The sequence below is a fragment of the Pygoscelis adeliae genome, unplaced genomic scaffold (assembly GCF_000699105.1).
Source record: "Pygoscelis adeliae isolate BGI_AS28 unplaced genomic scaffold, ASM69910v1 Scaffold298, whole genome shotgun sequence".
Taxonomy (NCBI): Eukaryota; Metazoa; Chordata; class Aves; order Sphenisciformes; family Spheniscidae; genus Pygoscelis; species Pygoscelis adeliae.
In genome coordinates this window covers 448,515-466,409 of record NW_008825303.1, presented here as the reverse complement: position 1 = coordinate 466,409, position 17,895 = coordinate 448,515, and the positions used below count along the sequence as shown (strand labels likewise).

The 17,895-nt window shown below is 35.9% G+C and overlaps 1 protein-coding gene across 2 annotated transcripts; it reads left to right on the top strand.

The window, feature by feature from the left end:
* The first annotated feature begins 1,226 nt into the window (after positions 1 to 1,226).
* BNIP2 (BCL2/adenovirus E1B 19kDa interacting protein 2) lies at positions 1,227 to 15,427 on the top strand. Of its 2 annotated transcripts, XM_009330042.1 has the most exons (12): positions 1,228 to 1,450; positions 1,945 to 2,082; positions 2,564 to 2,694; positions 3,450 to 3,517; positions 4,634 to 4,801; positions 6,281 to 6,457; positions 7,113 to 7,215; positions 7,510 to 7,641; positions 8,344 to 8,430; positions 8,576 to 8,674; positions 10,146 to 10,181; positions 12,787 to 15,427. In XM_009330042.1, exons 3-12 carry the CDS (start codon positions 2,645 to 2,647, stop codon positions 12,833 to 12,835), a joined length of 969 nt encoding a protein of 322 aa, XP_009328317.1. In that variant the 5' UTR covers positions 1,228 to 1,450; positions 1,945 to 2,082; positions 2,564 to 2,644; the 3' UTR covers positions 12,836 to 15,427. The 2 variants fall into 2 exon arrangements, with proteins under 2 accessions (XP_009328318.1, XP_009328317.1); XM_009330043.1 differs by lacking the exon at positions 10,146 to 10,181 and having other exon boundaries at positions 1,227 to 1,450.
* The last annotated feature ends 2,468 nt before the right edge of the window (positions 15,428 to 17,895 follow it).

Sequence of the window (17,895 nt, the reverse complement as noted above, 5' to 3'; positions counted from 1 at the left end):
GCGGAAGTCACGGTTGCTTTCTAGTGCCTTTTATTTTAGTTCCTCCTTATTTCCAGCTGCTGATGTAATATGCTAAGTAGTAATTGATTACTTCTGGTTAACTTGTATGCATATTTAAATCTTACGAAGGAATACTGATTGTATTTAGGCAGGGTATAAATTTTTTTGGCTGTTGTCTGACAAGTTAGTATTTACCCTTAAATGAATCTTGGTGATTCAGAAATGCAGGTTCTGCTGTTGCTCTGAAGGTGACGTTTAAAGTAGTATCCTCGGAGATGAAAGCAAGAGTGTTTTCAAAGGTTTTTGGTTTTAGCTGACTGATTTCTCCGTGCTTTGATGCTGAGAGAAGGGAGTAAAAGGAGACGAAGAATTGACTTGTTAATGAATGTCTTTGCATCACCTCATTATGCAAACTTGCAAGTGATAAAGTTTGGATGTCTGTCTTCAGATCTGGGGAATGTTTTCTGGGGTCATGGCTAGTGTAGCCACATTCTAAAAGCCAATGGGGTTATAAAAACATTTAGAAATTATAGTGAGCTGCACCATGTGGATGTGTGTACCAGAAAATACCTGTTCCTTACTTTTGGCTTCCTGTAAAATCAAATGTGAAAAATACTCTTAGAGGCACCTTTTTAATGCCTGGAACCTGGAATTCACTTAACTAACACTCAGTTAATGTTTCTGTTGAAATGGTGAAGGTGAAATGTAGGAAAAAAAAAAGTAGGCTAACTTTTTTTTTGGAAGTTGATTTTGACTTTCTGGGACTGAAACAGCATGCTATTCTTTGCCGATCAGGTACATAGTTCAATAGTGTGCTCATCACTGCAATTATCTTGCAAAATAAACTTTATATTTATTCTACTTCAAATGCTGAGGTGCTGATCAAGGACTGAATATAGGTCTTTGTATTGAATAGGAGTTACGCATTTATATGGTCATATCTGCCTATTTGTGTATTCTTCTGACTACTCAAGGGTGAAAACCTAAAAAATAATTTTTGCGAGGGGTCTTTAACTTCATTAATAAAATGATCTCATGCATTCTGTTGTCTTTTTTCTTTTTTGAAGAAAGAAATGCATAAAGAACTATGCACATATTCACTGTTACTACTGATCAAAATATGATCTTATCTCCAAGCAAATATTTAAAATTCATTGTTGCAAACACTCCGCAGGTTAGTACCCAGGAGAAACTGTATGCTGAGAATATCAACATCTTAAGGAAAGAGAGGACGTGTTTCATGAGGAAAGTCATATGACTCAAGCAGCAAGAAACTACTCCAAACACCATATTAGTCAAAAAGGACAAATACAAAGAGGGAGAACTGGGAGGACAGTTCTGGGGGCAACTTCTTGGAGATCGTGTGCACAGGCACATATTGCCACAACCTGAGTGGTGCAGGAGCTTGAACGATTCAAACGAGGAGAGTCTGACCCTTAAGAGGAACCAGGTTGCTACCTTCTAGAAATTTTATTTCAATTTCCTGGGTGAGGGAAGCAGGGAAATGTCAGTAAAATAAGCTTAAATTTTCATCATTAGTGTTTAATTTGTCTCTGGTACTGCAGTTTTACAAAAAAAAAATCAGTCTCTTAAATTTTATTTATTGATCAGCTTGTGTAGTGTAGCTTTAAGCATTGCAGGACATTTTAAAATCAGTCTGTGGTTGTAATCAGGTCAGGAGAAGAGAAGTTGAGATTTGTCATGAAAAGTGATCCTACAGAACAATAAGTCTAACTTGTTTCTTTTAGCCACTTAAAAAATAAATTCTCTCTGGCTTAATTAGCAGTATGATTGCATTCAGTATGATTCCATTCAAACTTTGTACTTACTGGTGTTCTGTGTTGATTGCTTCTTTGCATTTAAAAATACCATTGTTTCCTGTTTTGATTAGTGTTTTTCTTAACATCTTCATTGATAAGTTTACCTGTTCCTGCCAATCTTTAGAACGAACGCAGTCAAGAGCTTCAGCTGGCTTGGACTTGTATGTCAGCAGAATGGTTTATTATCTTCCGATATTGGGGATTTCTTGTTGCTGGTGATGGGTGAGCCTGAAAAAATACAGCTTGACTTGCACATCACAGGGTGAGTTCTCTGAAAACACTTGCTAAAATAGTTATCTTTAAAGTGTTTGGGTTTTTTTAAGAACTGGGTTGTATTTTAGATCTGACCATCTGGGTTTTTTTCTCAAAATATACACTTATTCAATATCTCTTATAGAATCCAGAGAGCTGTCAGGTTTCTTACAGTTTGGAGTGAACTGGTGTAATCCTAAATGATATATCAGGTTGCTCAGGGCCTTGATTTTAACTTGAGAGGTTGATCCCGCTTGAGCAGGGGATTGGACTACCTGAGATCCCTCCCAACCTAAATTATTGTATGATAAATGATTCCATAAGCAGTTTTGTATGGAAAAAAAATATGGGAACAAACCATAAACTTTTCCCGTTTTTTGTTTTTTTTTTTCCCTGCATAATACCTCAACTTGGTGATAAGTGAAGGGACGTGTTGCAAGTATGGGAATTACAATGGTATTGAACTAGCATCTTCTGTTATGTTCCTGCAGCTCCTCTTTAGCCCACTGTCCTGAAGACAAGAGGTTCTGGCTGATCAGGAGTCTCTATTAGCAATTCAAGTTGGCTGGAGAATGGAAGGTGTTGAGTTTAAGGAAGAATGGCAAGATGAAGATTTTCCAAGGTTTTTATTTTTTTTAAGTAATTCAAATCAAATGCATAACATCCAGAATAAGCTACCTCTTTATCTTCCTGGTGACCTAACGCTCAATAATAATCTTGAAGTGATTTCCATTAATGTAGTAGTCTTGAAAAGGGTTTGTGGCACGTTTCTTCATGGTCTGGAAAGGGATCACTTCATGTTCGTGTGTAAGTAATAGAGGAATGCCACTGTTGAAGTTTCCAATGTTAACTAAAGTGAAAATTTGTAAGTTTGGCTTTGTTTTCTGTGGTAATCTTTTGCAACTACATTGTTTGCGTATTATTACCAATGTCTGAAGACCCAAATATTTCATTAAGCAACATTTCTGAGGAAAATTTTTAACAGTTAAGACTGCTAGTGATGCTTGGGCCTACAAAGAAACTAAAACAGCTGGCTTCAGAGGTATTCTGTAATAACATGACTAAACTACTTCTGTAATGTATTTAATGTCAAATTTTCTCAAGCGAAAATACGACAGTTTTCTTAAGGATGACACTAATAGCAACCAGTATTTTGGCATTTGTCACATCAACAGATGGTCGCTTGAATGCTGTAAAGGAATTTTCTGCTACTTTGGTGCTTTGTTTACTGAAAGCTTGAACTTAGGCTACAAGTAAATTTATTTCAGTACTATCCCACAGTGGTTTTTGTTAGCAGTGTGTATCTAAATATTTGGCATTTAGCTGGCTATTTAAAAAAAAAAGTTTTGTAACAATAGTTTCTACTTTGTGCACCAGGCCCCTGCCAGAGGATGATCCTGTTGAGGCAGATATATTGGCTGCAGCTGGAATGGAAAGTGAAGCTGGTAAGAACATTCTACTCCAGTCAAGCTGACTGCTTCCTGCTTAGATGGCTGTTTGAAAGCTCTATTTTGTTTTGGGGGAGGGGGGGAGGGGGTTGGTGGGGTTGGGTTTTTTTGAGTCAGGCTTGAGGAAACAGCATTGTAAATAACATTTCTGTATGTGAAGGGTATTAATAAACACCTTGTCTAGAAAGAAAAGGGTTTTGGAATAAAATATGAGACTCTTCATCCTCCCTGTGAACAGAGCTATCCAGGTAATACTGGACAAAAATGAATTATTGCACTCACTTCCTGACCTATCTTAAAATCTTGGTTCATTATTTGGCTTCTGTGCATCAGTTAGGGCCTACCTTAGTTTCGCTCCAAATTTCAGACCTTTGTGGCCTTTTAAGAACGTTGCCTGTCCAAATGGTCAGAGGGGAAATAATGCAGATGTTTGGGGTTTTTTTTTTACATTTTTAAATTTTTTGGATTTTGTCTGTCTGCTTTAGTTGTGGCATTTCCACTGCTGGATCAGTCATTTTATTTTATTCCCTGCTTTCAACTGCTGTCTAAATCATGCAAGTACTTGCCTTGTCTCTCAAAGCAAGCTGTGTATTCACCTAATAGTTTCTTTGATATTCTGTCCTCACCGTTGTCTGTCAGCCTTCTTTTTTTTGCAGCTTGTATATTTTTTGTTTCATCAAAAATGGTTATGATGTTACCAATAGCTAACAAAAGCAAGGGCGAGGGACATGAATCTATTGTTATTTGCAAGACTTATTTAGTATAATACCTAGAACAACTCGTGGTACACTTTAATACAGCTAGCACGGGTAATAGTTGCTTAGGTGGTGGCAGCACTTCAGGTTTTTCTTCTGTAGGGAGTATGGTGGTCTACCACTGTGATCATAATGTGTATGCAATCGGGTAAACTTAGTCTTGAGGACTTGAGAACTTTGACCTCCAAGTGCTGTTCTTTTCACCCTGTGTTTAATTCTTCCAAAGATACATAGTTTGAATTATGGGCATTAACTTACAATGCATTTTGAGAAACCACTCTGCTCTTCTGTCTTGGTAATATGCTTATCTAAACTCACTTCAGCTTTGAAAATAAATAACTTACTTTTTTAAATACAGAGGTTAATGGAAAGAAAGTGAGGAAGAAATTAATGGCTCCAGATATTAGCTTAACTTTGGATCACAGTGAGGAATCTGTTTTGTCTGATGATTTGGATGAGAGTGGAGAGATTGATTTGGACGATTTAGATACTCCTTCAGAAAACAGCAATGAGTTTGAATGGGAAGGTAAGTATTTTTTGTTACTTTTGTCTGCCCTAAAATATTTCTATTTTCTTATGTGCAGGTCAACAGTTTTTCAGGTGGGAAATAACAATGACTCAATATTACAAGAGGAAAAATATAAAGGAAGTGATTAGATTAGAAATTGGAAATAGGCACAGTGAATTTTTAAAGAGCAAATCAGACCTCCACTGATTAGTAAACAGGCAGCATAATAGCTGTAACTCCAAATAAACATAGGTGAATGTCATTAAACACCTGTAAGACTCGAGGTTATGGAAAATGCTCGCTGTTGCACTATGTTTTTAAGTACCAACCTGGAGAAAAAAAAATTATCAACGGTGTTCTACATGTATTAAAGATCAGTTTTAAATGGAGGTGAACCATAGAAAGGGATATAGATTATAGATTACCTAGTCAGAAATCGATGAATTGCAAGCCTTTGTATTTAAGGAGGACTGAATGGTATTTTTATTTTTTTATTCTAGAAATAAAATAAATTTAATTCCTGAGTAAACAGGAAGCTCTCTTTTCACTGTTACGTATGAAACACTACCTGTTCTTCATTCCAAGATAGCTTATAAATGGAGAAAGAAACACTCTTTAGAATATGGGATTTTTTTTAAATAGCTAAAGACATATTGCAGGTGAAGTTTTCATAATAGAGACTGTGGGTTTACCTGTGTAAAAGGATTTTCACCATTTTAGTGAAGAAGAATTGGTATTTAGGGTTAGTTTTACAATGATGCGAAGGAAATGTTCCAAATGTTTGTGCCTTGTTTTTAAAAGTGGCTGAAAAGGGTTTCTGTCTCTTCTTCCTTTAATGCTGCTGCCTTCATTTTCCTGGAAGGATAGTTTCAATTAACAGCTTTGTCTTGGGAACAGACAACTAACTTGCAGTAGGTTTTTCTCGCTTTGGGTAAGGTCTATGCAACAAAGTCAAGAATCATCATTTAATTGGAGCAAATTGTTTTACAGATTGCTGTCAGCATAAATTTCGTATCTATTGATTGCACACATGTGAATTAGATTTAATTTCTAATAGATTTGCCTGCATGTCTGCTTGCAAGGTACTGTCAATGTTTTAAATCATGCTTTTATGTAAATCTGTGATCAAGCAACCTGTGTAATTATCATTGGAGTTAACCACTTTGTCTATTTTGGTGAGATTCATCAAGATCTGTGTTCTGAAAGCCTACAATTAAATAGGCTTCCTACATGAATGGAAATTTGTCATGTACTTCAGCATAGAAAACTACAGGCAATGGATAACTGCCAACATAGAGTATTTTGATAAAATATACATGTATGACACCCGTGAGGTCCTATTTTGTAATGACTGAAGGAACTAAGGCAGCTGATACGTCTGACTGGCTAAAGAATATTAAAATAGATTAGATAGCAAAGTGGTTAACCGGTGGTATAATTGATTGTCACTATACATAGTATTCATAAGGGATCTTGAACATGTTTTAATTTTGGCAGATGATCTTCCAAAACCAAAAACTACTGATGTAATTAGGAAGGGATCACTTACTGAATACACTGCGGCAGAGGAGAAAGATGATGGTCGACGCTGGCGAATGTTTAGGATTGGAGAACAGGACCATAGGGTGGACATGAAGGCAATTGAACCATACAAAAAAGTTATCAGTCATGGTGGTAAGGATTAGTGATGTGCTGAGGGGAACTGTTGAGAAACTACTTCTTTAAGCTGAGCTGGGGTGGCACAGGAAGAGCTTTAGGCATAAAGACTCGTGATGATTCATTTGTTGCAGTATTAAGGCATATGGTTGATTTAATATTTTTTCCCTATTAAACTAAAGTTTCAAAATGTACACATGTTCAGATGAAGCTACTGACATGCACATATGTAATACGATGTACTTATTTGTTCTACAGTGTCAGCGCTACCAGTATAGTTTTTTGGTTTTAAGAGTGTTGAAAGCATTAACTGTAGATCTAACAAGGCATAAATTAATTAATGACTCTTCCCAACAGTCTGTGGAGTTAAGGTTGGAAAAAAAGTTGACCATATAAAATGTTATTAAATATACTGAAATTCTATACTGAGATGTTGATTGTAGGTACAGCATTTGATTTACATTCACTTCAGCTATTTCTTTAGAAGTAGACAAACTTGAAAAAAATCTTGAGGTTTTCTGTAACTGTATGAATCCGTCTGTATAGAATAGATGTTTGTAAATCTCTTTAAGGTAAATAATGAAAAAGCTTACTGAATGTGCTTGACTTTGTGTAAATGTAGTCAGTGTGTAGTCACCTTTGTCACTACTGCTGCTTTTTTCTTTGTTTTTAGGTTATTATGGTGATGGGTTAAATGCCATTGTTGTGTTTGCTGTTTGCTTTATGCCTGAAAGCAGCCAGCCTAACTACAGATACCTAATGGACAATCTATTTAAGTAAGTCATCATCTGCCTCTGAATACTGTCCTAATTTCACATTGTGAAACTTAGCATTTTAATGTAAGGGCAATTACTTCTTTCTCTTTTTTAATGAAGCTTTTTATATTTCTGATGAGGGAAAGGTAACATAGAAAAGCAACTACATCTGCTTCCAGGGGAAGGAAAAAAATTATTAGATGTTGCTCAACACTGTTGCCAACTTTATATTTTTTAAATATATTTGAGAGCCACTAGGAATTACTTTACTATCCACAGATCTTCAGTTGAAAGTTTTTTTGCTTGTCTCTGCAGGTACGTAATTGGCACTTTAGAGCTGTTAGTAGCAGAGAACTATATGATAGTTTACCTGAATGGTGCAACAACACGGAGAAAAATGCCAAGTTTAGGCTGGCTTAGGAAATGTTACCAGCAAATTGATAGAAGGTAAGAAGCTCTGCAGTGTTTTCTTTTACTGAGCGTGTGAATATTGTCATACATGTTTAGGAAAAACTGCTGTTTAATGTGGTGTCTGGTACTGACTGATCAAGATTTAATTAAGCAAATTAGTGTATTGAAAACCTCTTCCCAAGCTAGACAAAGTGGGATAGTGCTACAGGCATGCCTGGCTTTTTGTTGTTTGTTTTTTGTTGTGAAAATAGACCCATAGACTAGTTTGGGTTGGAAGGGACCTCTAAAGGTCATCTAGTTCAACCCCCCTGCCGTGGGTGGGGACATCTTCAACTAGAGCAGGTTGCTCAGATATAATAGTAGTGTTAGGATACTGAATACTGTTACCATATAGAATATCCTTAAAACTTCATGTATTAATATGATAAAGTAATAAGGGAGGTCCTTCGTGAACCACTTCATCATTAATTGTGTAAAAAGATTCAAAGAATCTTCTTTCTGGAATGTTATTTCCTTGTCATTATTGTCAAACTGATACTACATCTTAAATTTTGACTATACAGTTGTGTGGTATTTTTTTCTTCGAGCAGATGGTAACTTCTAATAATGGAATGTCAGAATACTAGATTTATGCGACAGTTGTATTTGCAAAAACATACTTTTTATATATTAAAAAAAACCTTGTTGTCATGCAGCCTTTTTGTTCTAGTAATTTTGTCTGCTGTTTGAATTCTTCAGGTTAAGGAAAAATCTGAAATCATTAATCATAGTTCATCCGTCTTGGTTCATCAGAACACTTCTGGCCATCACAAAACCTTTTATTAGGTAATACTCCGGAAGCTATTTCTTTTTATTAAAAAAAAAAAAAAATCCTAACAACTATTTACTTTAAAGTTCAAACACTGTTTTAATATTGACCTACTGAAAATATTTTAAGTTGTAACCGTACCCTGCATTTGTTCTTCCACAGCTCAAAATTCAGCCAGAAAATCAGGTATGTCTTTACCCTGGCAGAACTAGCTGAACTCATCCCCATGGAATACGTTGGCATCCCAGAATGCATAAAACAGTACGTTTTATTATTCAAACATGTTCTACACTGATCATGTTTTAGAACTGGTATATATTGTATTCAATGATTGGTTTGAATGTAATACTATGTATTTAAAATTTAACTTAACTCGGATCATTGCTATCTCTAGGAGGAGTACCCATGTCTGACCACATTGCTAACTACAGTTTGGTATGCAGTAGCATGGATAGTCAAAATGTTAATGTATAGGGATTTTCAGATAGTGCCTTACGTGATTACCAAGTTATGGTGTGTCAATTAGTCTTCAGAGACAAGGCCTCATTCCAGTTGTTCTACCCCTTAGTATGCTGAACGGGCTTGTGAGTGAGAAACTCTGGGCAAGCTGATACTGAAGTTATTTATAGTATCTTCAGTATTCATGCTAAAATGTGGAACAAGTGGTGAAATATCACTTGGATTGGGATTTCATTAAAAGAAGAGCTGTGGTGGAAAAAAGCTGAATCCCTACCCATAACAGTTCTAAAACTACTTTGAAGAGGTGAAGGTGGCATCAGTGTCCTTGGTTTTCTCCTCTTCCTTCCCTCCAGATAGAAATACTCATTTTAACGTCAGCACAACTCTGTTCTCAAATATGATGATGATACTTTTGTCAATAGCATTTGTGGGTGCTATAATAGAGTAGAAACCATAAACTTGGGTCTTAAAAAGGGCAGATGAAAATACTAACGATTGTGATGATAAATTGATGAGCCTATTAGAGGGTATAACGTACAAAACCTATAGAGTATGCATCACAATACGTGATCACAGACTGGGAGCTCCGTAAGGAAAGATGGCATAGTCTCACTGTGTGGACAGAGGGGCACATCCATGTTGGACAAATCCGCAAATCACTCCCCAACCCCTGCAAATGGCTGGTTATTGCAGTAAACATTCAGCTGGTATCAGCTGCACAATTTAACTTTTTATAAAATAGAGAAAACACAGTTTTCTTGGGGTGGGGAGGAAAAACATGACAACACATGACAGCAGCCTTGTGCTATCTTTGGAATATTTTTTTAACTGGGGTTTTTGAAGGATGTGTTATGAATATTCAGACTGTCATTCCAAGTCTTGAAAGAGACTCCTTTCTGTATTGATGAACCTTTAACTGTCCTCCAAAGGCTGAACTCGGTTGACTCATGGAATTAATTCTCAGACTTCGGTGCAGGATTATATCTGGCTTCAAACTGTTATGAATACAGACTTTAAATTTTAGTGATGGATGTTAATACCATACAAGAAGTTGTACTGAATTCATGTTATGTCATAGTAACTAAATCTTAATGCTTCTTGTTTAATGCTTATAAATGCTGGAGGTACAATATATTTTTTTCTTAATTATATCAGTTTCAAAACTTGGTATGTTTTTACAAACTGTATTGACACTATAATACCAGTTTGCAGCTTGTGTTGAATTTGGCCTTCGTATGTTATGTTTACTGAAATCAAACTTTTCCTCACCAAGGTATGAAGAAGAAAAGTTTAGAAAGAAACAGAAAAGGTATATTCATATTTTGATTAGGGTTGCATCTAGATAAGATGATTTGCACTGCAACTAACTCCCAGTTGATTGGCTTGCATAAAGGAATAAGCATTTGTAAATATAAACATGCACTAGTGACTAAGTTTTTAATGCATGAAAGTAACTATACTGCCTGCAAGTACAGTATATAATCTAAAATAACTCACCCTGGACGTTCAAACAGATATCTGTGAATAGTCTCCATTACTTTCTTACATGAGATGCTCACTTTTAAGGGGATACATGGATTCTCAACTGAATCTTCAAGAGGCAAAGGTAGTGCTTCCGTATAAATCAATTAAATCAAGTTTCACTGTTTCTAACAAGTGTCGTCTGAAGGAAGAGCTGTTTTTAGGTGCTAAGTTGAAGCTATGCATCAGCGGAGATGCAACTCTGGAAGAAGTTCTAGTACTGAATCTTGCATTTTGTATTTTTGGTATTCACTACCTTTTTAGTTATTAACGTGCACAGATGCAATCTAAATTAGTATGTTTAGTGCTGTTTGTATTTGCAGTGCCTATGTTCCTTGCTAATAAACACTGGATTTTCATTTTGTTAATTTTCAGTCTCCTGCTAACTATTCAAGCTATTCCAGCAGCTGATGAAATTTTTTGAATGGATCCGTTATTTTTTTTCACTCTATCACTAACAAATGTTCTGAAAGGTTTTGCTACTAACTTGCTTTCTTTCAATTACTCTTCCTGTGTGTGTGCATAACTAGAGGGTTATTGTCTAAATTAGGTAATGGATATAGAGAGGAACACTGAGAGGTTAAAATAAAAAGAATTTAAATTCTTTCTGAAGGCTAGCAGGTAAAGCTAGTGACAAGTGTTGATCATTCTCTAAGAATTACTCCAATTAAGTGGTAATCTTGCAGTGTGTAACCTGAAGTACTAAGCCTGTCAAATTTAAGAAACCCTTTCAGTACATATTGAACAACAGTTCTGCTTGATTTTTTTTTCCCCAGCGTGCATAATTTGACCCAATTCTATTGCAAGGCCCATTGTATTCAGGATGCAAACCTGAGACATTCAAACAGTAATGTAGAAAGTTTTAAAAATCTCCAGTACAACAAGCACTTTTTAGTGTCCCTGTCAATATGACTTACAGTACCATCACTTTTGTAAAAAGTAGTATGTTCCTAAGTAAAACTTATGTATAGAGGAGAGATCAGAGGCACTATTTGATGCTGAGACTTTAATCAGGTTGAAAGCAGTTGTAGGCATTATTTATTATAATAGGAGGAAAGGAGATGTGTTGAAGTTTAGTTACTAAATTTGTTGAGGATGGCAGTAGGAATTCTTTGGCTGTGTGTGAGTCACTTTGGAAGGTAGAATATGATACAATTCTATGGATTTGTATTGTCAGCTGTTTGTTTATGCATAGCTTGTTTGCATTAGCTTACCATATTTTCTTATACTTTCTGTGATTAGTCCTATAAGTCATGTCAAAACCTGCTTTCCTAAGATACTGCAGTGAGGACAGGGATGAGTTGCAGCTGCACACTGTGCAGGTGAACAGGTAGTTGCCTAGGACTGTTGCTTTTAGACAACACTGCTCCAGACCTATTGGATCCTTATGTACTTAGGTTCAGTTCTTACAGCTGAAAAAAAAAACCCAAACCCGAAAACAACTTGCCTCCCCTTTTTGTGGGTTCATGGCCTAGAAGAGCTGTCATTGATTTTATAATTTTGAAAAACTGGCTGGTTATAGTTTGAGAGACTGGACAGGTAGGTTAGACAATTAGGTTGTTAGAAGACAAACTTGGCCTTAGCCTCTCTCACTTCGGAACTACTGTTGATTTTAAAATTAATTTACCTCCATGAACAAATTATTTTCCAGAAGATATAGTTAAGACTGTAGCTTGTTCTTACTGTAAAGAGGAAAAGTACATCTCATGCAGGACTGTCAGCCATCCACTGGTTTCTGCAAAGCAACATTTTGTTTGCAGATATAAAAGAAACCAAACAACAAAACAACCAAACACCACAAACAAATAAAAAACAGTTCTAGCAGCATGATGGTGAATTTTTCTTGGGTAATTACAAGAGTCTTAGAACTTAATAGAAAAAGTACTGCAGTTAAGGAGCCACTTAACTTTTGATTCAACTACTGCTGTTACCTTCTTGGCTTAATTAGTATAACATTAAAGGTAATCTTGTGCTTATTCTGCAGTGTATGAATTCATCAAAGTAGTAGTGCTTGATGGTATTGTCATGTGACCTGTAAACTTGTATTCCTGCTTGCATTCATTTAATAAAAGCACAGAACCTGCTTTTTTTCTTCTGTAGTCAAACTTCACTTGCACTTTTCATATGCTTTCTTTCGAATGCTATAGTTATTTAAATGGTTTCTTAATAATTTTGATTAATTTCTAGGGGGAGGTAGGAAAATAGATACTTGTTTTTAAAAGAGCGTTGTTGTGACTGCATTCAATAAAAAAATTAATATTTATTTACTAAAACTTCATGTAAAAACTTTGTGTTTTCCTGTAAAGTTTAATAGGTTTTGCTTAATATATGAGCTATCACACTAAACTACTTCTTAACATAGTTTTAATTTTATTGCTTTCTTTGCTAAGCAGAGTTGACCAAGAGCTGAATGGAAAACAAGAGCAGAAAAGTGAACAGTAAGTTTGGAGTCCAAACAAGACTGAAGAATATGCAGATGGAATGATGCTATTTTTGCTCCATTTACAATGCATTCTCTGTGTGTGTATATATTATATAACCTGTTGCAAAAGGTGCTTAATTTCTTTGGTCTAGCACCCAGTGGACTGCTTACTGCTGTACTGGTTTTTCTTGACTTTAATAGCTATGTTTATGTAATCATTTTATACTGCTAAATGTCAAAGAACCCTATGTTTTCAGAGGATCTTCTTGCAATTGTTTATCTAAATGATGCATGTTCTTCAGTAAAATATTTATATACCTAAATATTAAAGGAAAGAGATAATATATATTTTTATGACTGAGCAAAATATTGTGCGTACCTGCTGAAGGAATTCATTTGCAGGTAGACAAGGCCGTAAGTTACTTGTTGTTATTGTATAAATCTGTTTTGCTGTAAATGGTCAAGTGCATTTCTTTGTTGTCACAGAAACCTTAATTTGTTTGGATATTAACAATCACATAATGTAGTCTTTCACAAGTATGCAGATCCTTATTTTTGTTCACATACCTAATATAAGCAGTACTCATTTACCTCACTAGAGTGAGCTTGAGCTTTGGTGGTTTAGTCCACCATTTTCCGAATGCAGAACTGCAGTTCTGTGAACTTCAGTCTGTTGGCCAAAGGGTTTAAGCCTAAGCCGCAATAGAAGCTGAACTGTTTGAATGACTAGTAAGATAGCAGACCTTTCTCAATTTAAGTTGCAAATTTAGATTCTGCTTCAGTAAGTCAAGGCTATCTCAGCTACCAGTAGGAAATGAGTTCATTGTGGTTCTTCCTGGATGAATATCGGTTGTCACCAGTAGGAACTCTGGTCATACTCAGTAGAGCTTGGGAGTTACGTGGATATTCTAGCCATAATATCAATTGTTTGCAGAGGTATGGGGAGTCTTACACTACCTGTGTCAGCCTTTTACATGAAACATCCATTCCTAAAGCTTAGTTTGGCACATACCAGCACTAACTTCACTTGACAAAAAAAAAGTGATTTAAAGGTTGGGGTTTTTTTCTCTCCACAATGGTAGTAAACTTGTGTCTGTAAGAGGTGTTCTTGGACACATAACTAGTGTTTATATGTTTATTAGGGCAACAATAATGCACTGGTTGATATGTTGTAAAAGTTTGTAACATCTTTTGATAATCGTTGCTATTTCCCTGTAAGGACAGGTGCATGCAAATAAATCCATTCAGGAGTTGAGCAGTATAATATTGTAGCAAATATATTTAATCTTCACTTTTGGTTTTTATTGAGCTCACACTTTTGTCTTAATGCCAAAAATATCAGTTCTCAATTATATTGAAAGTTAGTGTTATACAGTTCTTTATTGAAAAAAAAAAAAGGTTGCGTTCAACTAGATTACTACCTGACACTGATAAAGAGCAGTCAAGAGAAAATTCTGTGGTCAAGACTTACTACCAATTAACAATGAATCTGTCTCTAATGATACGTGTATAGACTCTGAGAGCGTGTTCATGTCACGGTAAATTGGACACTTAGAGCCTGTTTACTTCCGATACTTTCACAGTGCGGTGTGTATGAACGTGCAAACCTGTAAACCTTCCTGATTTTTACTGATTCTGTGTGGGTCCTAAGCTAGATACTAAGTATTCTGATCATCTCATTTCAAATTTTTCCTAATGAAAAAAAAAAGTATTTTTCTCAGTAGAATCCTATTCTTAGTGGAAGGATTGTAGTCCTATATGTCTTGTTGCTTCCTATGTGTATAGTGCAGTATAGAGTAGCAGGTCCTCTGTATAGGCTGCATTATCAAATGATGGGATTGTTATTGTTGTCTTTCCTGGTGGCTGAGTGATTCTACAGTTTCATGCTGCAGTAGTACTATTTTTTGGAAATGTGTATGTGCTTACCTAATGGTTTATTTCTCTGGTGTCGGTTTTTGTGTGTGAATATACAGCACAACAGTTCTTCTGTCCCTGAGAAGAACATGCAGCTTGAGAAACAGGTGTGCTAAAGAATTATTCCTCTCTGACCTTTTGCAGCTCATCGTTTAATGGTGAGATGGATGTTTACAAAAAACGATAGAAGTCCCAAAGTTATCTTGAACACAAATGGGTAACTTCTTGTCAAACTTATCTTTTTTAAATCTATAAAATAACTTAATATATTTTAATATTTAAAAACATGAAAAGTTTGGAATGTCATACTTTAATAAAAGTTATTTCAAAAGCTGAATCACTTTGTGATAAGATACAGTATTGTAGGGAATTCACCTTTCAGTGGCACTTCCTTCTAAAAGTAAAACTCATGTTGCTAGAATACAGTTTGAGTCCTGTCAAGAAAAGATGATTTCATGAGTCACTGATTTACCTTTGATTTGGAAGTCTCATTAGTTTATTTTTATATATATATGCGGTAATAAGTTGTCAGTTATCTTCTGTTGTTACTGGGTGCAACTGAAATAGAGATGTTTGGGCCAGTGGCCTGTCTGTGTGTGGATGTGACATTTTGTAAATTGATTTCTACAACAGGATAAGTGTTCAGAAGTGGCAAAGGTATTTTGGAGAAAGCGCCATTAAAAACTGATGTGAGTAGACTCTAGATTGCTTGAATGTTCTTGTCGTTCTGTGTAGCATGGCAAAGCCATGTTCTGTTGGAAAGTAATGGAGAGGGATATATAAGGATTTAGTGCTGAAGCAGATTGAAGTCTTTGAGGTTCTGGGATGTTAAAATGGAGAAATTTTTGTTCCAAAAAGCTTAGAACTAGTTAGAATAATATGTAACCTTGTTCATAACAATGCAGTTTAGTGCTTTTTTTTCTTATTTTCAGTGAAGAATAGTACTTCTTGCTGTGAGGAACTTTGTACTGAGAAGCAGTAGTTATATTCCAAATTGCACACAATTAGTATATCGCCTGTATTTGTTAGCATGTTTCAGCAGGTTTGCATCATACACTTAAACGCTCTAATGACAGCTTAAAACCTTTCAACAGTTGATTTGTGTCAGACTTCAAGATTAGATCACGTGTTGGTGGTAAATGGAATTGTTTATGAAATCACCTCGAAGTGTGTCATGGGGAGGAGAGGGTGGCACTGGTGCCTAGTCATATGTCAGCTTCACTGATGTCATCTACTGAAATGTCTGTGGTTAACAGAAAATGATGGAACTATATTGTGAATGGGCACTTTCTAAACTAAATCTGTCACAAATAAGTTTCTTGGTGAAAAGTGTATTTCTTCCAGTGTGAAATTTTTGTGTATCCTATGGATTTATACAGTATTTATTATGTAGAAAGATGGCTTAAATGCATCTCTTATCAAAAGCTGCTGTCTTTGGAGATGACTTTAATTCTCAAATCATTCCAGTCTCCCTCAGAAAAGTCTCAGACGAGGAATGGAGGGGAGAGGGATAATAGCTTGTGTGCTTTTTGTAACCAAGAAGTCTTGCAAAGCTTTCAGTGAAAATTCTTACTCAGTCCTTGTGGATGCAGGTCATTCTCTAGAGGATTTGTTTCACTGACTGGTTGTCAGAGACGCTTTAAATAAGTGCTTTAATTATACTTTCACTCTGAAATATAAGGAATATTTAAATATTCATATTCTGAAAGACAGATTTTGCAGCTTTCCTAGCTTCAGAATTGTAAGTTCAACTACATTGTTTCCCTTATCACATCTTGTTCCCTATGTTGAGCTAACGGGGAAAAAGGGCATTTGTGAAGTGAAGAGGGTGCAGTCATGTTACAGTTTTTCATCATTCCCTTCAAGCATGACTGAGATCAGTGAAATTAAAGCCATTCTTTGCTCAGCTAGATCTTTTTTCAGTTTTTCAATTTGGACTGCCCAGATTACTCTGATTTAAATGTACCGATTCTCCCCCCCCCCCAGCATTGAAAATGATCTAATCTCCAGTAGCTACTGGAGTGTAGCTACTGGATAAAGTAGATACACTTCATCTACTTTATCTTACTTTTAAAGTAAGATATCGTACTTTTAAAGTAAGATAAAGTCAAGTCCTTATCTTACCACGCTCTTTACTCTAGCTTGCTCAGCTGCTAGTTAATGTTTATGACATGGAATTCTACATTAATAATTAAAAAAAAAAATCATGGAAGAGAGATGCTTACTTTCCCAGTGGCTCTGCAGTTCTGCCGTGTTTCTTAGTCATCTGAACAAAGCCTTTTTCTTTAAAAAGAAAAGCCCGAGTAGTAGGGTGCTCTACCAGTTGAATGGTGGATAGAAGGGTTGAAGACGTTGTCTGTTAGTATCAGTAAACTTTAATACATGTGATATGGGAAATGTGCAGTGTTTAAGAAAGTGAAGCTGCAGTAGTCATGCAAAAACAGGTTGTGAATCAGATGATATAACTGGCTTAAGTGGACTATTAATATTCTTCACAGATGTGACTATTTTCATTTGGCCCTTTAATATAAAACTATGTAAGTACAAGACTCTTCACCTACCTCTTAAGAATGTTATGATCCTTTTCAAATGAGCTTCTGTTTTCTGTTTGTGTTTCAAGGTGTCATGGAGTAATGTGATAAACACATTTCTGAATGTGCTAGCTATTAATACTTACGGGAAACTTTTTAATTAGGAAATAAATAAATGCTATATGCAATAATGCCCTTGGAAAAGGTCTGAATATTTTATTTTACTGCTTAGGAATGTATTGATAATATGAGTCTTTTGTGATTGTATGCTACCACCACCTCCCTCTCAAAAATACGACATTTAAATTTGGTTCCCAAAGCATTGTAGGTGCCAGTTCACTAGTTGCCCTGAAATTTGGCAATTATTCTGAAGATAGTTTGAGAGTTGAATATTTCAAAGGCTTTTGGCAGTTGGCACGGGTTAGAGTATAGTACTAGAGGAAACGGGTTTAAGCTCTTAGCTTAAGGAGGGCACGGGTTTCAGCCGCTTCAATAGGTGAAATAAACCTAAGCCCGGAACTACAGACACGTCAACTCTTCGTCATTACATAATTATAAAGAGCGAACCCTAACCCCTTGCAGCACCCGCCCGCTGTTGAACGCGTGCGGTGGGGGCTGCGCCGGGGAGAGCCGTG

Excerpts from the sequence above, each read along its gene's own strand:
- BNIP2 (XM_009330042.1), top strand. The coding sequence starts at position 2,645 with ATGGAAGGTGTTGAGTTTAAGGAAGAATGGCAAGATGAAGATTTTCCA. Across the intron at positions 4,802-6,280 it reads CAATGAGTTTGAATGGGAAG|ATGATCTTCCAAAACCAAAA; the intron begins GTAAGTATTTTT and ends TAATTTTGGCAG. Across the intron at positions 7,216-7,509 it reads CTAATGGACAATCTATTTAA|GTACGTAATTGGCACTTTAG; the intron begins GTAAGTCATCAT and ends TTGTCTCTGCAG.